The 27426-nt window shown below is 39.4% G+C and overlaps 2 protein-coding genes across 2 annotated transcripts in view; one reads left to right on the top strand and one right to left on the bottom strand.

The window, feature by feature from the left end:
• Positions 1–20801, top strand: part of zbtb20 (zinc finger and BTB domain containing 20) — a 33790-nt gene extending 12989 nt beyond the window's left edge. The window contains exons 2-4 of the mRNA XM_082550151.1: positions 2960–3104; positions 4357–5862; positions 8596–20801. Of these exons, the coding sequence (XP_082406277.1) occupies positions 4377–5862; positions 8596–9131 (2022 nt within the window). The 5' untranslated portion in view covers positions 2960–3104; positions 4357–4376 and the 3' untranslated portion in view covers positions 9132–20801. The remainder of the gene's footprint in view (positions 1–2959; positions 3105–4356; positions 5863–8595) is intronic.
• A 2637-nt stretch (positions 20802–23438) lies between these two features.
• Positions 23439–25748, bottom strand: LOC309715422 (ADP/ATP translocase 2). Its single transcript, XM_082548541.1, has 4 exons — positions 25534–25748; positions 24214–24700; positions 23987–24127; positions 23439–23866 (listed from the first exon to the last, which is right to left on the bottom strand). The coding sequence occupies exons 1-4, from the start codon at positions 25642–25644 to the stop codon at positions 23709–23711; spliced, it is 897 nt and encodes a 298-aa protein (XP_082404667.1). The 5' UTR covers positions 25645–25748; the 3' UTR covers positions 23439–23708.
• Positions 25749–27426: the final 1678 nt, after the last annotated feature.

Here is a 27426-nt window from a genome sequence, read left to right as displayed (position 1 = left end):
TCCACCCCTCCCTAGTCTTTGTTGTGGCGGCAGCAGCAGAGCATGCGTTGCATTGGCGGTCTGAAGCATTGTGTCTGATTTCCAGCAGACAAACTGACCTCTGGGGATTTATTGACAGCAAACTCCACAGAGGCAGACACAGAGCTGGGGGCATGGAGGCAGCCAGAGAGTGGGGGGGGGGGTGTTGGAGAAGGTTTGTAAGGAGAGAGGAGGGAGGAAGAAGAGTGGGGGCATAGACGGATGGAGAGATAGACGGGTAGGAAGGGAAGACGGGGAGAGGTTCAACGTGATGAAACAGGAAACAGGTAGAGGCGCAGAAAGAAAGAAACCAATATGGGGGAGGTGGGGTACGAATGCTGAATTTAGTTTGATTTAAATTTTTTTCCTCCCCATGGAGTATTAGCAAGTGAAAGAAAATGGCCGCCTCCTACAAGGATCTAATTAATTTTGAAGGATCATCAGCCCCTTTAGTCCAAGGCAGGGTACAGGAGGGAGGGAGGGAGACAGACCCCTGGGCTGATTAGAATTCACTGCAGGTAGGCGCTGGCTGCTGCTCACCCACTGTGTCACGGCTAAAATGGAATCACTGTTGTGAGTGGCAGTCTGGGCAACTGAAGCCCGCTTCCCTTGGCCTACTCCTTTGTTGCCAGCGTTCACCTCAGTTTCCCCATTAGGCAGGTGGATTTACATGTCTGGACTGGTAGAAGCAACATATATGTGCGCAATGTCGAGCAGTAGCCACAAAACCCAACCATGGCACCTGGATAACATTTGCATGTCAAGCTAACCCCAGCAGGAAAAAGGAAAAAAAGTCAAATATTTGACATTATAATGGATAAAGAAATTTGACATGTGGGTGTGCGGTCTAGTAAAAAACAGTGGTCTCGCTATTGTTTTTTAGGTGGTGAAACAATATATATATATATATATATATATATATATATATATATATATATATATATATATATATATATATATGTATGAGGGGGTTTCCTTTGACTTTGTCAGTCAGGATTATTTAAGGAGGGGTTCATTCACACGCAACAGGTCGCAGTTATACATAGTTTCTAACTTAGCAGCTACGCCAGCGCTCAGTTTAGACTTATATAAATATATATATTTATAGTAAACCATCTGTATGTGTTATTTTAGGTCACTCACATAACTTTATAGTGAATAGAAAATGGCTAAAGTTATATTTCATATGTAGGAGGTTCATTTTATAATAATTTTTTTTTTAATCCAGATCAAAACTGAAAAACAACCAACTGTTTGCGTTTGGTTGAAAGCATGATCCATCTGAGTATTGTGTGATCACCATCTGCTCCTAAACATGTTATTACATGCCTATATCTAATCATCAAATTTGTAAGTTGTTACGAACATGTCTGGAAAACAAGCACTGAGCGTCCCACAGAGTGCGGCGCTCCTCGAAGGGAGGCCCGAGACCCAAGCAGTCCGTCAACTCAGCCATTTCTACTCAGTTACACTTTAACTGTACTTTTTCAGCCCAGATTTTCTGCTTCAGCGTGCTCAATTATAACGACAATGATCATCTTCGGGCCACATTTACACATTAACGCGTGTCTGTTACCTTGGCATAGAAGAGCAGAACCGAATGCAGCCAATGATCCTTCCACACGAGTGTGTAAGGAAAAAAAAAAAAAAAAAAAAGGGAGGTCACTGCTTAAAATCTCATAGTTTCTGTAGGCAGGCTTTACTTCAGTGTCTCAAAGTAGGTGTGCTGTTGGAAAGTACTCGAGAGCCGTAAAAGAATAATTTGCTCCAACATTAATGCGCACGTCTGGTCAAATCCTGGCCCTGTTCTGTTCATTCAGCAGCACAGAGTAGTTAGTGGCGTTTTACAGAGCACTTCATGTTCCTGTTGTAGCAAGCGTGGCTGCTGCTGAACGTCTTTTACAAAAGAAAAAAAAATTGAGTGTCAGAAATATCATCCACCCTCAAATTAATGATAAATATTCACATCCAAACATGCCGTGAAAATTTCCAGGTACTTTAAAAGCTTCACTGGTTGCATTACCTGATGGCACTTTGGAACAATGTGGGTCTAATTTGTTTGGTGGAGGCATTTTTTCACCGATTCAATGCATTTTTTAAACCCCCCTTTTCCAGTTTCCCTGCTCTTGAACGATAGCACGAGTGTGCGACTTGAGTCTGATGAGTTTTATGTGATTTTGTGATTTTTTTTTTGTCTTCTTTTTTGGGGTCAAACATTTGCATACATGCATTTGCATGTGTTTGTACAGTGTGAGAGCAGTTGTGTCAGACTTCCTTAGCATCACCAAAGCAGCTCATCACATGCTTAATGTTTTTGAATGCCTTTCTTGTGTTTTCAATGAAAGCCTTGTGTGTTTAATATTTGACTCTTTTCTATTATTACAGCTGAAAACGTTGCTTTACATCTGTGTGAGACATTGTGCCGTTTCATTTGTGGATTTGAAAATGACAAGGGGAACAGATACGCACACGCGCACACACACACACACACACACACACGGATGGTGAATATGACTGAGACCTTTTCCAAAATATTCAAACAAAAACAAAGCTCCTTAGGAAAAAAAGTAGATCATTTTTTTCTTTGGAAGGGTGTGGTTTTATTGCCCAAAAGCTCAGGCAACTGTGTGCGTGGGTGTGTGTGTGTTTGTGTGTGCGGGGGGGGGGGAGCCAATACCAAAATTATTTTCAACCTTGATTTGTATTTTTCAGTCATGTGAACTCACCGACGTCCATTCATCTTGCTTTTTAAAAACTCTTCACACATCTGTTGCAGCAGACACTCCTGCTAATGTTGCTCCTGGTTCATTAAGGGAGTGGCAGTATCGACGAGGCTGTATGTGGCATTAAGATTTGTCTTTGTCTTTTTCCCTCTCTCTCACTCTCACTCTCTCTCTCCCTCTGTCTCCCCCCCCCCCCCCCCCTCCAAACACTGTGGCAGAGCAACACATGATTTGGACAGAGAGGACTGACAGCCTTGCCTAGCACCAGGCCTCTGATCAGCCATCTCCACCAGCAAACTGAAGCTTGACCCGCACTTCATCACCAGCCACACAAGCATCTTCGTAACAAAACGTCATCTAACTGTGAGTACTATACTCCTTTCATTTTTTTAAAATAACGTATTCTTCCTTAACGTTTCATTCACTGAGCTGGGAATTAGCACTAAAGGGTTGTGTTGACACTTTTGTACTGCCTCTTGCAGTAATTTTTACCTAAATTCAACTTCACTGGTTAAAACAAAATCTAGTTTTTATCATTTGACCCCCCAACATTAATTTTACTTCTACTCGCTATATAATAACATTTTAAATTATAAAGTGTTTCTTCAAACGTTCCCCTGTGTATTCAGCAGTAATTTGTTCGATTCTGCCTCATATTTTCATTAGCACTATTTTTTAAATAAATTAATTCACTGACAGATGAAGTGTAAAAACCAAAAAAAAAAAAAAATCAGTATAATATTCCACTTGGTTTTGAAGGGCAATTTTCTTGGTTTCAGTACAAGTTGTGTTTAATGATCCTTCAAATAAGGTCAGCAGCTGTACTTTAAAGCAGAAATTATACTTAAGTATGTTTCTGTGCTTTCAAAGCAGTTGTAGAACAAAACAGACAATTCGTATACTTACTACCTTTCTCATTTTTATTCCTTCAGCTGAGGACATGGAAGAAAAGCACTTTCATTTATCTCTCACACTGATCAGCCGGGTCACGTTTTAGTGGATCCCTAGGATAGTTAGGAAGCGCCATCACAGTGAACACATGGCTAACAAAAGAGGCCTGTTTGTCCTTTAAGCCCAGTGCACCACCTAATGGTGTTCGGAGGAATTTCAGAAATACACACTGATAGAAACTTGGAGTAATTAGATGGGAACCATCTTAATTGTCCTTCAGTTTGGCGATGTGGAAGAAAAATGTAGCTCAGAAGCTGGAATTACTGGATTGTCTCCTAATACTATGAGACTGAACTGAAAGACCCCCCCCCCTCAGAATGAACACATTTGTCTTATTGTTTTAGACATTCTCCAAAGAATTGTATTATTTTTATTATTTATAACAGGCAGTTGTATTGAATTCGTATTCAAACTGATTGCTGTGTCATGGTTGACGACATTTTTACACACAGTTTAGAAAGGCAATTTCCTTGAATGGATAAAGAGCTTCTTATCATATTGCCTTTGGTTATAACTGTTGTATTCCATTGTGCACGATTTTATTAATCCTAATTTATCAGCGACGCTGGGAACAATGACGATGTTTTGTTGTTACATGTGGGAAAAAAAAGTGCCGGGACTTTTAGTGTTGTGTTCAGTCAGGCATGTTGCTTCCTGCTTGCAGGTGACATCAGTTGCAAGGGGATGACCGAGCGCATTCATAACATCAATCTCCACAACTTCAGCAATTCTGTACTTGAGACCCTCAATGAGCAGCGCAACCGTGGGCACTTCTGTGACGTGACTGTTCGGATCCATGGAAGTATGCTGCGAGCTCACCGGTGCGTGCTGGCTGCTGGAAGCCCCTTCTTTCAGGACAAGCTGCTCTTGGGCTACAGCGACATTGAGATCCCTTCTGTGGTCTCGGTACAATCCATCCAAAAGCTGATAGACTTTATGTACAGTGGGATTCTGCGAGTGTCTCAATCAGAGGCTCTGCAGATCCTCACTGCTGCCAGCATCCTTCAGATTAAGACCGTCATTGATGAGTGCACACGGATCGTGTCCCAGAACGTGGGCCTGGCTGGTCCAGGGGGGTTCCCTGTTATACCGGGAGATTCTGGTCAGGAAACACCCCGCGGCACTCCAGAGTCTGGCACCTCTGGGCCCAGCAGTGACGCAGAGTCAGGTTATATGCAAGCAACATCACAGCAAAATGTGGATCGTGCATACACATCTCTGTACTCCTACCCTGGCCTGTCTCTGCAGAACGGCACCCGCGAGCGCTCCCTTTACATTAACCCTCTGTCGACGAATTACGATCCGAATCTTAGCACTCAGAAGGACCAGCAATCTCAAGATCCACCCTGGATGAACCGCATCCAGGAAAGATCTCAGCAGGTTGATCGCTTCATCTCCACAGCTGAGTCCACTCACTGCCGCAAGCAACCACGACCGGTACGCATACAAACAGGAGGCGTGAAAGTAAAGCAGGAAGAGGATGATGAGTACAGCTGCTATGAAACTATGGGGGACTGCCAGGACGACACTGACCAGATTGAGGGTGTAGAGAGTGAATCCAAGGTTGAAAGTTTTGACTCAGGGGTGAGCTCCTCCATTAGTACTGAGCCAGATACAATGGAGCAGCAGCCATACCTGACTGGCTTTAGCCGAGACGGTGGCGGGGAAGGAGTTCCAGTGCAGATAGAGGTCAATGACTCGTCCCCAGAGCAAGTGCAAAAGACAGAGGACGGGGACACATCCCACAGCACTAGTGATAGTAGCATGATGCATACCCTGCAAAACTCAGTCAAACTCAGCCCTTTGTCCCAGTACATGCGCCAGCCAGACACCAGCAATCTAAGGATGCCGCTCACCGTGACCAGCAATTCCCAAGTGATGGGCACTGCTGGAAGCACCTTCCTGCCCACACTCTTTCCTACACAGCCGGCTAGAGACCACAAGCCTTTCCTTTACCTTCCTGGCCAGCAGCAACCCCAGTTTGTGGCAGTGCCGCCCCCTGCAATGCCATCATTCCCCAACCCTATTTCGGTACCGCAATCGCCAGCTCAGCAGCAACAGGCTGCAGGAGGAATTGGTCAGGGGGAAAAGAAGCCCTATGAATGCACTCTCTGCAGTAAAACCTTTACTGCCAAACAGAACTACGTCAAACACATGTTTGTCCATACTGGTAAGCGAAAAATATTTTTAATCAGTTGAATTTTCTTAGTTAAGCAATAATAATTCATCACTTCTCTAGGTAATGCCTCTGCTTGTGAATGCTGAAAGCTTTTCGGTTCGCCACAGTCTTTTTCATCTGAAATTCATTCTGATTACGATGTTTCGTGACAGTACCCGAGCTCGCTAATCATAAACTATTCAGACAAATTTTGTTAGTGCAGGAGCAATATGCCAGTGCGGAAGAGCTGGAAAAATCCAAGGTTACCACACATGTGAGGTTGTAGTTTGTTCACACTGGGGAAACAACCAAATGAATACTGTACATATTGATATCTGATTTCCTGTCTTCGGTTTTCTGCAAAACATGTGGGTGTCATAGAAATGACTGTTTGAATGTAGGAACAAGTGTAGGTCAAGTTTAGATTAAAGCAGAAAAACGAGATCTCGACCATAAAAAGTGAACTTTTAGGTATTTGCAAAGTTACTCTTTAGAAAGTTCATCTTTACTATTTACATACAGTATAAATCAGTATGTAGATTTATGAGAGGCACTGTTGCACAAAGATAGTTGCCAAGTTCTAGCGTTGCACTGCACTGTGGATTGTAGTTCCAGTGTAAAGCTGAGGCCTGTCGACACATGTCTGTCATCTTATTGCTTCCAGCATAATAAATAATAAACCAGTACCCATCCTAGCAATTTAACGAAATTACTAACTGATGAAAAAACAGCCCAAATCGCATTCGTTAGGTCACGGTTGACTATTATCTTTGCCATCATTTCTGTTTAACTTGCAATGCCAGCAGAGTGCTTGTGCAGCACATCGTTTCACTGTGCACCGCTTTCCTCCAGCACTTAGAACCTTATCAATCACATGCTGTAGAAATCATCATCACAGAAAGAAAGAATAAAATATCGTATATAATTAGATGATCTTGTTAAAATTGCGTACTCAAATAGCCATTATTATTCATTACAATCCATCGCTTGGCCAGAACCACTTGTCATATGAAAGCTATTTGAAACTAAATTTCCTGTTTTACTCGCATAATTGTGAGCAGCAGAGTGATGACAGATTGAGAAGGAAAATAAATCAGCGATCGATTAATCCCCCTGGACTAGATCTGAACAAGTCGTGGCTGCCGATGATGGATCGCCTTTGTTAATCTCGTAAAAATTATATTTTTCAGAATCCACAAGGATGCCAGCGTGATTTAGTATAACATGCCGCTGCTGTCCATATGAGAATACATCTAACGCATACACAAGATAACATCTTTTGTTTGTTTATTAAGCAGGAGTTACAAAGTACCCCAGAAAATGTAATATATCACATCTTCACAGGGCACGTTGACGCGGCGCACTCAAAATAGCTAAAAAGATAATGATAACACGTGCAGCAGAGGTAGTGTGTCATTTTTCTGCAATCAAAAACCTGTCAGAGACATAGAGAATGCTTTTCAGCAGTATGAATCACTGTACTGCGAGTACACCGCCCCCCGGGCAACACAGTAAAATACCTGTTATGTATGTGCTGCTAATGTTTTGTGACCCTGAAACCTGACCTCTGCAAGGGCCTGGGTCGGGTCAAGTGGAAATAAACAAAAAAAGACAAAGCAAAAGCAGAATTTATTAGCTTCGTTAAATGAAAGCAGGTGGCAACACATTCATTCATTCGGCACAGCAGAAAAGCAGTCGATACACAGAACTTCATTAACTTGCGTGGTACAACTTGTGTTATCAGTCTCCTTCTCCGCCTGTTCATTTTACGTTATTATTGATATGTTAATATTTTACAGCCCATAATGTCAGCAGAGACAATTATGGAAAATGATCTTAACGTCGCGACAAAGTGGCAGAAATGCCAAATAGATGCATAAAATATTGCTTTCGCAGTCCTGACATTTTAGCCCCACTTTTCTGCGCCGTCATTACAGCGTTATTACATTTTTGTAAAATACTTCAAATGTATCGTTTTCTCGCTTTTTGTGTTTTTGTTTTTTTTTAATTTGCGCATGTTGTATCAGAGCAACTGTGACGAAACCTAAACCTTTCCCACGGCGCTGTAGCGTGCAGCGCAACGTGAAAGCAGCATCACAATACAGCAAACGCAGGTTTAAATAATTCTAGCCAGAGGTGTGTTCCTGTACTGGAAAAGTAACCCCTGTGGCTTTGGGCGTCTGATGTTGCTGTACAAGTTGAAGTCAGCTGATCCTGCCATGTTTTTTTTTCTATGTAGGGCTTAAGAGTCAGCTGGCTGTGTTTCAGGAGTGTTTAGCGTCAAAATTAGCCTTGATTCAATTTCCAACTACTAATTTGGTCCAATTTTTTTGTAATTAATAAATCAGACACGTGCCTTCGTAATGGCTGATTTACCCACAGCAGCGTGCGCACCCTGAAATCTTTCATTAAAAATGACCGCGCCACACAGACCTCAGTGAATGTCCCTATCGAGGTGGATGTTTATGTGATAAACAGATGGAGCTAAATTAACCTCAGAGAAAGAAACCAGAGAAAGGGTGAGAAGGGTTATAAGAATTTTCCCTTGAATAAATTTTTCTTTCACCGTTCAGTAATTGCACGTCCACCTGGTCTGGAGATACATTATGAGATTTTAATCATTTAAAATGTTTAGTAGTGATTTTTTGACACCCATCTTGTCCATATTCCTAACCTAATCCACAACTTTCTTCCCCCTTTTTCCCCCCACCCTCCTTAATGCTTTTGTCTTTCATGCACATCCAGGTGAGAAGCCTCATCAATGCAGCATCTGCTGGCGCTCTTTCTCCCTGAAGGATTACTTAATAAAACATATGGTGACACACACGGGGGTGCGGGCCTACCAGTGCAGCATCTGCAACAAGCGCTTCACCCAGAAGAGCTCTCTCAACGTCCACATGCGGCTGCACCGTGGAGAGAAGTCCTATGAGTGCTACATCTGCAAGAAGAAGTTCTCACACAAGACCCTGCTGGAGAGGCACATGGCCCTGCACAGCACAGCCAGCGCCATCACTGGGCTGTCAGGGAGTGCAGTTGCCCCGGGTCCTGTCTCCATTCCCATGCCTATGGCCGTCCCTGAGCCCGGAGCTGGAGTGGTTGCCCTCGCCATGCCAGTAAGTGGAGGTGCTGGAGTAGGGGCTGGGGTTGGAACAGGAGTGGGTGTAGCTGCAGAAGCGAGCTGCCAAGAAGGGACCACCTACGTATGCTCCGTCTGCCCTGCCAAGTTTGACCAAATGGAGCACTTCAATGACCACATGCGAATGCATGTCTCCGATGGATAAGTACAACTAGATAAACTTCTTTCAAAAAGAATGACAAATAAAATGGCACTAGATTTTCCTTTTCTTATTTTGAGGTATGAAGAGTAATGAGTATAGACACTGGCACATTAAGTTTCCCAAAAAAAAAAGATTTTTTTTTTTCTGTTATTCTAAAAGAAAAAAAAAGATGGTGGCCTTAAGGCTTAGTAGTTTGATATTGATCTACTGGATGGATCCTAACTACAGGCCTCTAAATGTATGCTTTCCTAAAATACTGATTTATGTGTTGAACACTACCGAAAGGCCTACGAAAGAAACACATACACACAAACACACCTTTTGTGTCGACATGTCTGAATGAATATACCTGTTTGAACGTTCGTGCATTTGCATGTGTCTGTCTGTTTATCCAAGTGTGTGCGTGTGTGTGCGTTACCGTGTGTGTGTGTGTGTGTGTGTGTGTGTGTGTATGTGTGTGTGTGTGTGTACATTGCCATGAAATATCTATCATGGCAGTTGTGAACCCATATTGACCAGTTTGGAAACTTTAGATGTCCAAGCTTACTGTGGTATAATTTACAACAACAATAATAATAAGAAAAAAAAAAACACCTGGGGTTGGGCTACATATTCCCTCTAAAAATACTGATGGTCACAAGATTGCCTTCTTATATGAAATAAAAAAAAAGGAGAGTAGTTAATTTGACACTGGGTTTTATTTATTCCTATTGTATTAAGGGATTATAATGCAGCCATTGTCAAGGTACCAATTTCAATCATTGTCCTGAAATGTAACACCCTCGTCAGCGGTGACGGGGGCAGATATTTCTCACATGCTTTATAATTATTGTCCATGCATTCTGATGGTAAAGATGACTAAATTACGGTGTGTTGATGAGACAGTATTTGAGCAAAAATCTGTTTCTTTTTTTCTGAAGTTTGGAGTTTAACTCATTTGCATACACTGCCACTAATATCTTCAAAAGACTGTTAAGGCTATTAGACCTCTTCCATGTCAAAACATAAGAAAAAAAGAAAGATTGTTTTTGCTGACGGTTTTTATTTAGCCTTTCACGCTCATAGTTTTGGCAGGTTGGAATATGCGACTAAACTCTCTCCTTCATAATTGCTGCTCCTCAACTTGCACCTGACTGTTATGGGATATAGATTAAAAAAAAAACAAACCCAAACAAAACAAAGATTTGTCACTTCAACTATTGTTGTTATTAAGTAGCCGATGTGGTTTTAATTTGATAATTGAATTTGAATATCGGGGAGGGGTTAGGCTAGTTGTTGATTGAAACAGTGTTGTTTAGGAGTGGATCATTTAATTTGAATCAAATTTGAAATTAAAGGAAACGTCACCCCTGATCACAGAGCACCTGTATAACCCGTTTAATGGTATTGCAAAGCTATTTCAGCAGATGGGAGCTAAATGCATTGCTTTTCATGTCCTAGCTCTCCCTGAAGGCTCAAATAGCGTGCAGTGTTTTGAAAGGAAATACAGTCTGAAAGCAAAACAAGTAGCTCCACTGACTGATTGCTATCACACTGTTTCATGGTATACCACAAGTTGCAAATGGACTTTGTAGACAATAGCATACATTCCTAATTTTTCTAAAACCTAGACAACAGCATGTACAGAATAGATTTGGAAGCTAGTGTGTGCAAGTTGTCATCCCTGCATCACATCACTTAAGGCTCATTTCTGATATTTCAATTCTTTTTTTTTTTTTTTATTGCTTTTTAATCCAAAATAGGACACACACAGACACACGCACACATACACTCGGACACACACACACACACACAGACGCACGCACGCAACTGCCTGCAACTGCAATCTGAAGGATTTGCTCATTTATGTGAGCAAACACTTTCGTAGTTGTATTATTAAAAGAATAACTAACTGCATACGGGGGTCTTAAAAAGACCCGCTGTCGATTTTAAAAAAAAAAGTGCTACTTTGCACATTTTCTTAAAATGCCTGTGCTTGATATTTAATCATTTTCCTTAAATGAACTATGATTTTCTTTTATTCAATTTCAAAGGAAAAAAACAACAACTTTTTTAAAAAAAATCTTGATAAGTGGACTGCATTATTTTCTTGCATATATGTTGCACTGCTTAAACCAATAAGTGCACTACTGTTAACAGAGATATTATAGTTTTAGAAAAGAGGATTTTTTTTTAAATCTAACATTTGGTTGTAGAGTTCACATGTAATAGAATAGCTTTGTTTCAATTTCTTCATTAAGTACTTCAGCGATTCTTGGCTTTTGTTATTGCTTGCAGTTACCTACAGTATATATACTTGTGCCGTGTTAATGCAAGCACCTGTTTTTATTTAAACCTGTACCATTATGTGTGCTCATCTATGTTTTAACCTTTGAATTCACTCTTCTATGGAGTCAGCTCCCTGTAACAGTTTTATTCAACTGCATTTCTTTAGTAAAAGAGCAGAATTTTCCTATGAGAAACATCCAAGCCAAACAACATTAACAGTGCAACAACGACAGTAATAATAAACAAACTCCCGTCCGACGCTGTTGGCGGAGGTAAAAAAATAATAATAACTATTATTATATTATTAATAATAAAACATTTATAAAGTGTGTGTGTGTAACATAAATGGTATGTATCCTAGAACAACTTTTTTCTGTGGGGTTTAAAGGTGTAGGGGAGGTGATGGAATGCGGCTTCTTTGATATCTGTCCGTCAGTCGTACACAGTTGTGTCCCTTCCTTAGTGTCCGTATGTCTGTGAGTGTCTGTGTGGTATATAGCCTAATCAAAATGTTGATAAGTGGAATATCTGAACTGTAGGGCTTCCTTTGCAATATGCAGCGCAGGTACTATGAGAAGCAGCTCTCCAAACCTTTTGGGATAATAAGGCACCTGTAACAGTTGTTCGGAGGATTTTACTCAAGCTTAGGTCAAGTACTGTTGACTTCACTGTACCAGATTGGAGAAGTTGTGTCAAGCATTTTTGATGCTAAATTTCATATAATTGCTACTAGATTTCACATCACTGCCGAGTCGGTTTCAGATGAAGTCAAGTGACGAACATGTGAGACCCGGTGATGTCGGGATTCTGGATTCTCCTGGTCTGAAACTGAAATAAAAATAAATCGGCCACACTTTAGAAATACACTGAAAAGCCGTGAGGTTGGTCCTCAGTAAAAGTAGCACATTATTTAACATTTGATTGGGCCCGTCTCTTACGGTGTGCATATAAGCCTAAACTACATGGTTCCTGTTTGTAGCTGTTGTTGCCAGGATGGCAATATTGCTGCATGCTAGTGCTATATTTGTCTCTACACAGCACGTGGAGGGTAATCTCATGCCTTAACAGACAATGCACTAAATAGAAATATGTAAGCAACTGCCGAGATCTCTTTCCAACAGTATTGCCACACGTATGGCGCACAGCTCATGATGTTGGTGTTTGTTGTCTGTTCAGTACCAAATAAACACTGCCAAACTAACATCATCACTTCTTTAACAGCAAAGGCAGAGACATTAATGAAATCGTTTCAGTGTAACGTGTGTATTCAGTAATCTAGCATTCCTTCATGGCACCGAAATTTTTACATATTTTGTGTAAACACGTATATCAAATGCACTATTGACTGTAGCTAGATGAGTACAACCAGCTTTGTGGTATCATTGGTCTAAATAGTAGGTTAAGTAGCTCGATGTTGGTTTTCTTTTTCTTTTCTCCTCCAAATATTTGATTTCACAAGTTCACTATCAATCGTTTCTCTCTATCACTTCTTTTGGAATAACAAAAGTAGCCAATCTCAACGTTATCTGGATGAGGGCTAAATAACTCGTCCCGTCGTCAGTTGACTTCTTGTATCATAAGGTGTTTGATAGCAGACCAGGCTCGGAAGGGGAAGCACCTTCTCTCCAGTGTGTCATAACGTGCTCAGAGCATACCCAGGCTTCCTCCCCCTCTGTCCCCTGTCGCATTAGCATCACACGCTCTTCACTGTCCATAGTTATATATTCCTTATACTGCTTCAGATACTCGTGGTGGTGCTTAATTCTCTTTTCTCAGTGTTGCAAAAAAAAACCAAAAAAAAAACCCCAAGTCAAAAATTGTTGAAAAGTTGCAACATTATCCAGAAAAAAAAAGTCCTTATCTCAATCGTGCTTCTTCTAGTTGTTAGACTAGACTTTATGTTTGCAAAGTGTACGCATATTTTCCTGAACAAAACATATTGAAAAGTAGATACTAGTCTTGAGCCTGCAGCTGTTTGTATTGTGTTTCAGATATATTCCTGTTTATGTTTTGTTTATCGTAGTGTAGAGACACAGGGTCTACAGTACATTGTTGTCCTTCTTGCAGTAAGTTTAATTCATTGTTATACTTCTTTATTTCGGAGTTCCTTCTGCTTTTTTCTGGTGGTCATAGTGGTGTTGTTTATACATACATAGCTTCGCGCGACTGAATAAAGAATAGTCGGTTATTTTTCACAGTGTATTATATATATATGCATATACGCTTTGCATTTAGTTGAAAACAAGGAAATGGAAGATAGTAATGGTGAGGGTGATACTGAGTAAGGAACAGGTTCATTTTATTCTGATAAGCATGTGTCTGTCTTCCTGTTTGTCTTTAAGTCTGTCTCCACACATTTTAAGCCAGATTTATTTTATTTAGGCGCGAAGAAAGTCACAAAAGTAGAAAACACATGAACGCATTCATATAATACTTAACAGCTTTTTTATTTTTTTCGTTGCTTTTTTCGTCCTTCTACAGTACCGGTACACATAAGAATGAAATAGATAACTTCTTACAAATAAACTATATATATTTTAAGTATCACCATCTCCACACAGATAAAGAATACATTTTCAGATAGTTTGATAAAATTGCAGCTAGAATATACAATACCTTGTGTGATATAGGGAGTACGCCTATCAAGTGCCTATCAGTACATACAGCAACTATACAGAATATTCATAGTTTTTCTCTCCTACGTTGCACAAATACAGAATATACACAGTGGACTAATGAAAAATAGACTATTTATACTATTACTGCTAAAAACCTGGTGGTTGTGAGTGCATAAGAGAACCCTTTAAATACCTGAAATGTTCTATTCATATACAGTAAAGACTACATCAGCTAGTTTTATTTTTTAAACATACATGTATACAGTTTGGAGGATGAAAAGATTTAAAATGCAATCACGCACGCCTTTGATTGGTTGGTTTAGATGGCAGTTGGAAATTAAAATATGAAATCCTAATACTGGATAGCCATTTTGTTTTCCTGTCACATTGCTCTCTGTCATAGATGAGGCTTTTTTTTTTTCCAGTTTTTCACATTTGCAAACAAGCCATATACTGTACTGTACTGTATGTTTGGGGAGAAAGGGCAGTGGCATTTTGTGAACAGCAGGGGGAGCCACACATCAGCCAGAAGAGGTGAAGTTTAAACGAACAAAACAAAAACAAGTAGAATCGTTGAATATTTTTGATTCTCTTTGTTGGTCATTATGGCCGTTGCGTTTTTTCATATTACAATAACATCTGTGGGAATGCCACTAGTTGCCTCCTCTGAGACTACATGAATGAAATGGTTTGCAGTCTGTAGGATCTGAAAGCTGCTTTAAGGTTCTTAGTTGGCTCCAAAGTACACTGTGCGCAAATCACACCAGGCGTGCTTTGACCTTGATGGCAGGCCCGTCCAAATGCAAGCCAATGCCCAATTTCCCCACAATGATCATTAAAGTTTTATCTTATCTTACAGCCTTGTTATTTATGTGCAGCTTGGAATCGTAAAGGGCAAGCAACGAGCAATGTGGTTAAAAAAAAAAGAGAAAAGAAAATGGTTATTAAACATTAGACTGGCCGGTTTTTATCACCGCAATTTGGAAATAAAAAGTGGGATGCCAAATTGAAAGTTTTGGCTACAGATAAACAGCAGTCTTTAGGTGCTTGGATGAACAAAAACTAAGAGAGAAATACGGCAGAATGAAAAACCACAAATCAAGTTTCAGGACCGAGTGGCTCTGAAATAAAAGGTTTTGTGATGGCTTATTATTTTGTCCCCTGTGGACTAATTACCACAGTTTTCTCTCTAACCTTCTCCAGCCTAGTTACGGTGCCAAATTTGGGGAGGATGAGGGGAGACTTTAAATTATAAGAGTAAGAGGGAAGCAGACAAATATAAAGAAGAAGAAAAAAATCTTCATTTTTTTTCTTAAATGCAAAACCTTTTATAACATTAAATGCAGCATGCCAAAAGAAAGTGATTGCCTTTATTTTGAATCTTTGAATCCTCCATAATGCATAGTTTTCAATTAAATTAGGAGAAAACAGCTATGATTAACAAATATACACTTAGTTTCATAGACATTTACTGTTAAAAGGAAGCATCACAAATATAGGCAATGTGATATAGCTAGTCCCTGTCATTCAACCGTCACACTATGACATCCTCAGAAACAGTTCTGTTTGAAATTTAAGGGTTTTGCAGACATAATGAAGCAGCTGTTCAGATTTTCAAGTAGACACAGCTATACTAAGCTATTACAATATCTAGATTATATTTACTATTCTCCGAACATGCAGTTATTACTCTACCCCAGATGTGTTGTTTTAGAAATAAAACACCATCTTCAGGTAACTACCATCGAACAGTCCAAATAAAGCATGCAGTCCTGTCTACACAGCTTTTTTTTTTTTTTTCAGTGGAGGAGTACTTTGTTATCGAGTCCCTGGATAACACGCATTCAGTATCTTTTCTTTATCACACTGATGAGGGGACTTGGACTCTGAAGAGCTGAGCCTCTTTGTATTCTCAGTCACTCAAGTCTTTTTGGCTTAGTTCAGCTGGATGAGACGATTAGGTTAAAGGTGTGCAGCAGCGTCAACTAAAAACATGCATTCCTGTTCAGAGCAGCACATTCCAACTCAAACCAAACATTAAGGAGAATTCCCAGCACTTAATCGTTTTTACAAACCCGTGTGGTAGCAGACTTGCTTATCACAAGTTTAGCAAAAATTTACATTTCCCTAAAAATTATCCCATTTCGTTTTTTTTTTAAATTTCTTAAATTTTTTTTTAGATCTCATCTCGACATTTATTTCAAACTTTGCCATGAGATCACAAACCCTTATAAGCTCTGACCACAGCTAACGCTTGTGCGGACTGGTTTTATAGACAACATATACACTATGCTATCGTTCTGCCTCTCTCTCTGTGTAGGTCACTCTTTAATAGTGCAGAGACATTAGAAAAAGTCGAGGTTCCTCGCCATGACGTTGGCCGTGGTCTCGGCCAACTCGTGGTCTGCCATCACTGAAGACTTAGATGAAAAATTTCAGCACTAGCACTGTGTCTTCATAAAACGGGCAGGTTGGGGGTAATTAGCAAAACGGGGCCATGGTAATCATTAGAAGTTAAATAAAACAAACAAACAAACCAAAGAAAAGGTTAGGACAATTTTAAGTTTTTGAAAAAATGAATATTTCTTTATAATGTGTGTGGGGTTCCTACAATTGGGCTAGATTGCCACCGTTATTATTATTATTACTATTATTAATATTAATATGATTGATTTTCTTTGTTTTTAATCTCATGGCAGGGTGCTTGTGAAAATGCGTATACGTTATGTCACTTGTTTATAGTTTTGTGGTTGTGTTAATTTGCCTATTGTAGACCAAAATAGATTTTCTTTTTTTAAAAATAAGAAATGCAACAAAACATAAAAATGAATCTGACACAATAGCTGTGATGTAAACTATTGCATGTTAAAACATGTATAAGATTGTAAATGTTGCATTGTTCCTCTGGCAAAACATAATAATCATTGGTTACGTCTTCTATACACACATTTAGCAAATCGGTGTACACTTTCACCTTCACATTGGATTGTGTTTAATATATTTAAGGCTGTCCCTAGTAACTAATCTGACATTGTAACTTAAGAGTACATTCAGCCATTTATACTTGAGATGGACCAAGATGTTAAGTTTGCACATATTTGTAAGTTGTTTATTAAGCCAAAAAAAAAAAAAAATGGAAAAAAAAAATTATACACAACTTTAAGTCTCAGCAACTCAAATCTAGTTTAGGTGCTCGTCACCTATTAACAAATCGACCTTAATGTTCGCTGAAAGAAAGGCAACAAAGCCGGTTGTCACTGCGCAACAAAAGTAAATTCAAACCAAACTGTACGATGGATTTCAACATCGCGACGTGATTAGGTATTATTTATCAAAGTGATTCAAAAAAAGAGTATATTTTTGTAATAGCGAATGTAAATCATTTGGCAACAATTAGTTTTATAACTATGAGGTCCAAATCTGGGTAAAATCTGCTGTATTTGTTCATCCTGTGTATTCAAAATAGAAAATTGAATTACTGTAATTCAGGCAGGGTTTTTTTTTTTTGTTTTTTTTTTTAAATCAAAACCCGGGCCGAAGATATTAACATTTAAAATCCAAAATTACACGCACCCTTTTTAAAAAGCAGCTTAGGTTTGATTTTGATTTTTCTTCTTCTTCCATCGTGCTTTCAGGCTTTTTGCTGCCATATCATGTACCTAGATGCTTTTGTAAACATGCACATGAGTTGAAATTTGAGATGTGGTTATAAATATGTGTATATTTTGTCAGGCTTTTTTTTTTTTTTTTGCCTATGTCAGCTTTTGATTTTGACTATTTCCCTTCATAAAAAAAGAAAAAAAAAGACATCTCTTATATAGTTATGAACTTGGCAGAAGTGGAGCTGTTGTAGTAAAGTTAGTTAACATCACAACTAAGCAACCCTGAAATATATGCTGCAGTAATGTGTTCAGTTTGTTTTTGATAATTTATGCTCCAAGTTGGTTTGTATGTTGTTATTATTGTTGTTATGAAACAAGCTTGTATGAAATGTATTGACTGCTGTTTTGAAATAGGGGATAAAGTTTTTTCTTTTCTTTTTTTCTTTTTTTAAATGTATGTGCAAGGATGTTTTTATAATATGATTTGTCAAACACTGGACTGGAGTGAGTTTTCCAACATTTCCAAGTTGAGAGATGTATTTGACAGACATAACTGCACAGGCAACACCCGTTAGCACCGATGTGAGCTGACAGACAAAGCACACCCTCCCCCCGCTGTACACGGGAGGGTGAGTAACATGGCCGCCATCCTCCCGATCAAAATAGGAGTTATTTGGATAGAAGGAGTTACCATATTTCCTTTTGTGCTGGTTAATTGCATTCAGTAGGTGATGGGTTATATATAAAAATATATATATATATTTAATAGGAACTATTTATTAGGGATGTCCTTCAAAATTGTTGTTATGGCATAGACTGGTGACAGATTTGTTTTTCTTTTCTGGAAAAGAAAATTCATAAAGGGATACCACTTCACAGCTAAGTAGTTGTCAGAATCACCCGATATGTTCTTTCTAGAGCAGATTTAACAGTTGCCTCTCATTACACCTACCACCACTTCTCAAACCAGATAAGAGATTTGCACTAGACTGATTTTGGTCTTATTCTATCAAAAGCAATATAATTCACACGACACATATTTGAACCATAGTATGGGACGCTTGTCCTCACCATGGGAATGCTGAGTAAATGGTGATATTTGACGTGTTTTACTTTGTTTTGTTTTTTTTGTATTCAAAGGTACAGAATTGGTTTTTTAAATGCACATGACATCCATATATTGCTGTTTGTAGCAGGGTTCTTTTTTTTCTCCCCTCGCCCCTTTTTCCTTCTTCTTCTTCTTCTTTTTTTTATGTTAAATTTACCCAGCAGTACCCTGAGTATTAGTGTCCAGATTTGAGGGGCATTAAAACTGTTGTTTCCTCCTGTGATTGTTTTGGACAAATCAAGCAGCTCTTACAGATCCGAAGTGAGAGTAGGGATGTTATGAGGGATGGAATCGTTCACCACGAGTCAGTCGTCTTCATCACACAAGCCAACATGTTTAGAAATAAACACAAATGCCAAAAGAGAAACCCAGCTGTCTGCCGTCGTGCACACCTTTCCCTTAAAAACTTTGAGTGATATTTTTCTGGGATGTTCCAGAAAAAAAAAAATGCTTTAAAACGAAACAATAATGAAAAAACGAAAATCCAAAATGCATCTTTTTTTTTTTTGTTCTTCTTTTCGTCAATGAACGCACCATCATTGGCTGCTTATGTAGAGAAGCCACCAAAATGTATCATACGTCATTTTCAATTAGGGTCATTTACCGGCAGCATTAGCGATCGGCCCGAACGTCACTATATTTTTCTGATAAATAAGTGTAAATTTTTCAAAAATTCACAAAGAGCAAAACGTCACCATTTTATCTGGATGTAGTAGCTTTCCTGTTTTCACCGCTTTGTGGTGTTGTTGAAAGATGTTGCGGTTTGTCTAAATTTGTTGCGTGTTAGAGGAAGCATAAGTATGTGCCTTCTTGTAATCTCCTTGGTGAGCTTGTTATTATTGAGAAGCTGAAGCCAGCCAATTGTGTTTGCACTAAAACCAAATTGCTTTTTGTGATGTAGACTATTTAAGCAAGCTTGTTGCGTCACTTTAACCGTACAGTATGCATGAGGGTGAAATTGGTAAGTCTAGGGCTAGAGCTCTCATCTGTTGACCTGTAAACCAGTGCAGCTTAGAGGATCTTGTGAATATATCTTGGCTTAGTTTCGCATTTAGTTTTCAAATTCCATCTCCTTACTCATCCAGTTTTTCACGACAGTTAAAGGTAAAACGAAACAAAAACAGAAAAAACAACACAAAAAAAAAAATCAAATAACACATACCATTTTACCGATACAATACAGCTTTTACTTTCACATGCCACAGTTAGAGTTACACAACTGCAGAAGAGATTTTCATTTTTCTGAATCCATGGGAACGCATGAGTATACGAGGTCGCCTCGAGACTATTGGTCAAATTCATTTAGGTCGTTTTTGAAGACTTGTATTTATTGCATATTTCGTTGACATCTAAGAAAGGCCTACATCATGCTTTTGAGTCTTACAAATGCACCTTATTCATGTCAGTCCATGTGGGGTAAAAAAGGAAAAAAAAAAAAAGGCTGGCAGTGTAATATCTCTGATTTTAGCACCTTACTACACAGCATGTTTTCACTTTATGCCAGTTTAACTATTCTTCCATATGTATGATTTCAAAAATAAATCTCATTCTTTGTGAAATTGTTTCATGGGATGTGCCAAAGTTTGGAGGCGATCTCCCAAGTGTTTATGCTTATCATATTTTTTTTTTCTCCTCCTCCTTCAGTTATAGCAAGGGTATGTCAGAACTTTCCTATAACAGTGTGTGGAATCAATTTATCTCAGCAAACAGTATCATTACTTGCCATTTTACAATAAGCCCTGTATTTCACATATATTTACCAGTGATGTGTATTTGTTATTATAAAGAAAATAGCCGTAAAAGCTTCATTATGTTACATAATATTGTGACTTTTTTCGAAAAACTGTGAAGACTTATCTTGCATATACTTTATACAGAAGTATTAAGCCTTAATACAAAAGACTAAAAAAAGTGTGGAAGAATAAACTGATTGTTGCTAAGTAAGGATGATTTTTGTAAATGTTACCAGCACTTTTTTTGTAATTTTCACTCTCTGAGGTATTGTACAAGTTCAAGCTGTTTGTGAAGTTTGATTATGAAGGAATAAAAACTAGTACTTTCCTGTACTTCACAGAAAGTCTTGTTGCTGTTTTCTTTTTGTGCTCTTTTATCTTTTGTCTTTGGATCAATGAATGCCTGTGTAGTAATAATAATGATAATAATAATAATAGGACTCACATTTCCCAACTGCGCTGCCGCAAAGTACTAACATCCAGTTAATCCTTAAAACCAGATAAACATATAGATGAAATGCTCGGAGTCAATTTATTCGAATAAATTACCCGTCGTAGCTAAAATTAAGCTCATAAATAATATTAGCCTGGTGTGTTGTGGTGCGTGTTGATTCCAAACACAGTTGGAAGTGACGAGATAATGAACAACAGGCTGGAATGTATCCCAGAATGCACTGTGCAGGAGGCAGGGAACACCCCGGACAAGCTGTCAGTTGGTTACAAATCTAACAATGATTAATAAACAGTCGCAGTCGTACTTCACACCTACAGACAATTCAAGAGTACAGTCCACTTGACTCACAAGTGTTTAGACTGTGGGAGGAAACTGGCACGACCAATGTGGAAAGAGCTAGAGATGATTTCAGCAGGAACCAAAGAGCAGGTGTGTCCCGTTGTTAGGTGTGCGTTTTTACCCCCGAGCTGCTGCAAAGTACAGCACGTGGCTGCGCAAGGCCGCAGATGATTCTCAGATATGGCCATATCAAACGTGGTTTGCGCTGGGGCTTTTTACACTGATTAACATACTGTGTGTGTGGACGGAGAACAACCCGAGCAAGATCAATACGAGCTTTTATTGATATTCAGATTAGAGCTATGTGCTGTAAACAGTGCTCCTTATTTCCACAAGCAAAGTTAAAGAAAAAACAAATGTCAACCATGCGCTTCAATAATACTCATTAACAGATTAGCAGATGTCTAAAGAATGGATAATATGACAGGTGTGATTTGGCAAAAACATTACCCAGCAAGAGCAGACAGGGAGAAGGCAAAGAAGATAATGTGTACTGTATGCATTTTATTCAGATGCATACGTTATTGGTGTTTATGACTGCAAATTAAACTTGTGTAGGACAAACATAGCTCTACTGCCTTGGCAAATCATTCCCTTTCTTTATATGGCTACACCCACGCTCTCAGTACAAACAGGAAAGTGATTTGCCGGTTTTTTAATTCATATTTCCAAACGATTTAGAGGTGAATCTCTCGTCAAAGCAAAGTAAAATGCAAAGGGTTTCATTTAAATTGATGTAAGACACTGAGCAAACAGTTCTGTATCTGTCCACTTTATTAGCAACTTTATAAACACTTTAACATTTGTCATTTTAAATGCACTGGACAAATATTCTTCCTTTACTTTGTCAGGCTCTCGGTGCTTTATTGTAAGGTGTATTACTTTTTTTTTCTTTTTTACAATGTAATAGAGGAACAACAACATTTAAGTTACAGTGTTACAGTACAGGCTACAGTTACACAGCATCACTCTGGAATGCATCAACACCTCTTTAACCTTCTGAAACGAGTTATACAGGCAGCAGGTTTCGCTGTATTGAAGTAATAAGTTCAACATAGCAAACACTGCCTGGCTGTTTGTGATGATTGTTTATCTCGGTTGGGTCAGGGTGAGCCTTTGTTTTGTTGTCATAATATTCTGATAAGATTTAAAGCCTGTTTGAGCTTTAGACACTCCTCATTAAGAAACTCTCAGTGGGAGCAGTTTAGCAGAGCTGATCTAGTTTCACGCTGTATGCAACTGGCGCCCCCTGCTGTCCACATTCAGTATCTCGGGTTAAGTAGACCGAAACCAGATTGTATATTGAAACTTGTGTGTAAGGGCCTCTTAATCGCTGCTTTATCTTTAATCTGACTTTTCATTAGGTTTAAAAAAAGAAAAAAAAGCCATGCCATTTTTTTACATACCTGCCAAGTTTACCTTAAACTCTCTCTCATAATTTATATATCTATATAATCAAATTACACCTATGTTAATTTACACTGTCATATAGGCTTTATTACTTATGAAAAATGTAGAAAGTATGTAGGAAGTATTTCTCCCATAACACTCTGCCTAGCTACAGATATGACTAATAAAGCAAGTGTTCGCCTAGCCAGTCATTTGCAGCTCACTTAACATGCACCACACCTTATAATCATGTTTGCTATTTAGGTTGACAAAGCAAAACCAAACTTCTTACATCGCCAAAGCAACTTGTGATGGATGTGAGAATAGATTTGAATTCAGTTGGTGTCTTGGATGCGTGGTAGTCATTCTGTTCTTCTAAATTTAAGAGCTATATTTATTCAGACACTGAATATCCAATGAGAGGGATATCTTGAACTATATAAATTCTATTTTATATATTTCTCTTAAGATTTACATTTTCCAGCTGTTTGAATAACTAAAACTGCAATACTGTCAATTTACATGTGCTGTGAAAGATAACCTAGAAACAGAACCTCAGTAAGGTCAGTATACAAGCTATAGATTGTGCTACTAACAATCTGAGTGGCACAACAAAGGAGGTGACACTCGAGTATTCTACTCTACAATCCTAGAAGTGGCCACGGTCAAATGCAGAAAGGCTCAGGGAGAGATAAGCATGAGTAAATATAGCCATTGGGTGTAATCCACTTCGTGCATTTCATTATCCAAGTGAGTGTTCATCCCATGCTATAACAGTATTGGAGACAGTAGACATAAATTGTTTAGTTTGTTCCCCAGAATAAATTTATTCAAGTTGGGACCATACAAACCTAGTGAATGACAGGAGGAGGTATCATATTTCTTTTTAAACAGGAATGACATTGGTAAACAGGGTGTGGAACGTTTTAAAATCAAAGATGCACAACGTACAGCCATCTCTCACTATTGGTGAGAAGTTTGTTCCCATAAATAAGGCAGAACGCAGAGTCCGTAGAAATGGAAAGTTATTACATTTAGCCAAATTGGACAGTGATGTGACAATGAAGATTTAGAGGACCTTCTTCAGCTCATCGTACAACACCAGCACGAAGGCGCCGCCCATGCCTCTGAGCACGTTGGACCAGGCTCCCTTGAAGAAAGCCTTACCACCCTCATCGCGTGCGATCTTGCGCCAGCAATCAATGGTCCCGGTGTACATGATTTCAGCTAAGGAAGGAAAAAAAAATAAAAATAAAGAGTTAGTTACGAAATAAAACTCAATATAGAACAGATCAACTGTAACTTCTGGGTTCATGTCTAGGTGACGCGTGTTACAAATACACTCACCTCCTTTACGTCCGGACTGCATCATCATACGTCTACGGACAGTATCGAAGGGGTATGAGGTCAGGCCAGCAACGGCTGTCACAGTCTGTGCAATCATCCAGCTCACCACAATGTGGGTGTTTTTGGGGTCTGGAAGCATTCCTGCAAGCACAAAAGGAAAGGTAAATTATTTACAACACCAATAGATGCAGATGAATCGCTTTATGATCAGTGCGAAATAAACATACCCTTAGCTGTATCATAGATGCCGAAGTATGCAGCCCTGTAGATAATGATGCCCTGCACAGACACATTGAAGCCCTGGTACAATCCTTTCAAGCCGTCAGACTTGAAGATCTTAACCAGGCAGTCACCCAGACCTGAGAACTCTCTCCCGGCTCCTGCCTTTCCCACATCAGCTGCCAGACGGGTACGGGCGAAGTCAAGGGGGTACACGAAACAGAGGGAGGTGGCTCCAGCAGCACCACCAGAGGCCAGGTTGCCAGCAAAGTACCTCCAGAACTGCGTGCGCTTGTCGACGCCATCAAGGAAGACCTTCTTGTACTTGTCCTTGAAGGCAAAGTTGAGGGCCTGGGTGGGGAAATATCTGATGACATTGGCAAGGTTACCTCTCCAGAAGGAAAGGAATCCCTGCTCCTTGGGAATACGGACAACGCAGTCCATGATACCCTTGTACTGCTTATCAGCTGTGATCTGCTTACTGGCATGCTGGACCTGGATTAAGAGAAAAGGAGAATCACACAGACTGAGGTTAAAAATCAGGAAGCTAAGGAACCACTTTACAGCGACAAGGTCCCTTTGTTGTGACCTTGAAGCTATAAAAATTGCAGGAACCACAAGAGAAATTCTTAAACAGATATCAGTAATTAATGATAATGACTACCGTGTTGAATTGTAATCTGACTAGTTAATTCGGACGTGGTTAACCATCTATTAATTTAATCATGCTCACACAGACAGACACTAAGCCTCAAATAACACAAATGTCACTAAAGGGTGTAATATAATGTCGTTGTGCGGGTTGAACAAGAAGGGATGTAAAACTTGCTGATCTGGCTGTGATTGACTACCGCCCGGGCTTTAGCTTAGCAGTCGTGCTAAACGCTGCCTAACATCCGGGGGTACATGGGCCACCACAATGATACGCCGCCAAATTTTACCGAGAATACTATAATCATGTTATCCCCGTGTAACTATAGTTGAGATACCAGCGCTTTAAATAATCCAGACGAGTTGCCGGCTGTTCGTACAGAGTGTTCTCGTGTTTGTCCTTTGTTAGCTATGCCGGCTAAGGTTAACGTGTAATAAAGCTAGCGTTAGCAGCCGGGCTCGTGTAGGTCATTTCCCCATCCTGTGGTGACCTCAAATTATTGAAGCAGTCCCTCTTTATAGTTTCACCGTTTCCGGATAAACATTATAATAAGCAAGCTGCAATTAGTTTATGTACAAGCTACTCAATTAGTATTCGATTAATACTTTTAAATGGCAGTGAGTAAGATTACACAAGCTAGCCGGCTAACGGCTTTCCGCCAGTCAAAGAGTTTTACCTGAAGGAGAAGCTTCACTCTCTCAATAGGGGCGACGGCTGTTTTGGAGATGGCAGCAGAAATACCACCGGCCAAGAAATCCTTGGCGAATGAAACAAGTGTATCGTTCATATTGCGATGTTCTTGATGCGTCTTCCAGGTAACTAGTAAATACTATACGCCCCTCTGCCCTCTGCGGCTGATGGCCTGCACCGACAAAATGGCCGATTGTGTAGCTGCGCCGGGGATTTATTTCACATATCGGATCGCGATACTACACGAGAACTAGCCTCCACGTCACGCGCTGCTCCGCCAATAAAACGGTCCAATTTGTCTTGTCGTCACTTACCCCAGGCGAGTAATTCCTGAATTATAATTAAATTCACGTGAAGTGCCTTAATTTAGACCGAAAACCAAAATGAGACAGAACGTGTTCTCGTTCCTTTTTGGCTTCCTGCTCAGAATCACTATGGTGGGTAACGAGACAGTTTCAAATTCTTGGTGTGAATCATACCGTGAGGTTCATCTATCAAGGACCTTAAAGATGCGTAATCCCTACAATTATTAACGGCATATTACCTGTTATGAAACAACTCTGGCACAGCCTGTACTCATTTTCAGTGTTACGTGTGACTCTATTAACATAGGTTTCGCATTCTAGTTTTGCCCTGATCTGCATATTTACACTAAACGGTTAAATCACTGCACCAGCCTGCAGATAATTCTTCACGTACTACGCAGAGTCAGCTAGGATGATATTCGATGCTTGTTCATTTCTGCACCTGCACTGCTGGTACCACAACTACCCTCTGAAAGCCACCTTTAGGTGTGTGTGAGTCACCATTGTGACAATGCTGCAAATAGATATTTAATCTATCTAGTAGACTTAAGCACATATGTACACCAGAGGGCGGCAGAAGACTTGGCCTCAGTTTTATGTGGCTATCTATCTATCTATCTATCTATCTATCTATCTATCTATCTATCTATCTATCTATCTATCTATCTATCTATCTATCTATCTATCTATCTATCTTAATGGCTTTTCTGCTTGTCTGACTATTTATAAAAGCCATTGACTTTCTTTCAAACCACAGATCATCGAATAATATACTTGTTGACTTTGTTTTATTGATTTTTTGACATTATTATGTAAAACCATAACATCACTAACACTCAACATATATTTTTAACTGTATTTGAGCATTTGGATCTGCGAGCTGCACGTTTCTTGGCTCATGCGCAGTGTTGACCACAGGGAGGTGCTGCTGTCATGCCATGTACAGCAGTCAGTGTCTAGCCATCTCTAAGAAATCCTACCACAGACCAGCTTCTGAAGGTGAAAGGGCTAACAGCGTATTAAATGAACCCCCTTGGTACTGCTGTGAGAAAATATTTGCCTATTCAAAATTTAAAAGCACCCTGGAAAAATGTTTAGTTTTTTCTCAAAATCTTGCGTTGCCCTCTGATATTTACAGTTCCTTATGAAATGCCCTGTGTGGTTGGTCTTGTTTGTCTGCATGTGCATTTTAACGCCAGTCACTGTCCACTTGTATTTCTTGCTGCCACTTGAGAATACATTTCAACAGGATGTGTAAATTAATCCATTAATCCCTCTGCTTTTAATTACAGTGAGGACAGCAGGTCAATTGCACGCACTTTGCAATTTCAAATTGCTTTTGTTCGCCTTTATTGAGAGGCAGCTGTGGGTGTATTTAATCATGTTTTTTGAGTGGAGCATTTTTTAAAAAACATATAGGCTTGTGAACTCCACGAAACCACAAACAAACACCTTAAAGTAAAAAGAAGAAGAAGAAAGCAATTTATTAAAAAAGTGGATGCTATACTTGAAAGCTTTTCAACGATGCTACAAATCTTTGTAAAATACTGAAAGTGAGAGAAGTTGAGGAAATA

Source organism: Aulonocara stuartgranti (genome assembly GCF_965226115.1).
Source record: "Aulonocara stuartgranti genome assembly, chromosome: 10".
NCBI classification, from domain to species: Eukaryota; Metazoa; Chordata; class Actinopteri; order Cichliformes; family Cichlidae; genus Aulonocara; species Aulonocara stuartgranti.
Note: the sequence above shows the minus strand (reverse complement) of the source record. Positions and strands in the feature narration are given on the sequence as shown.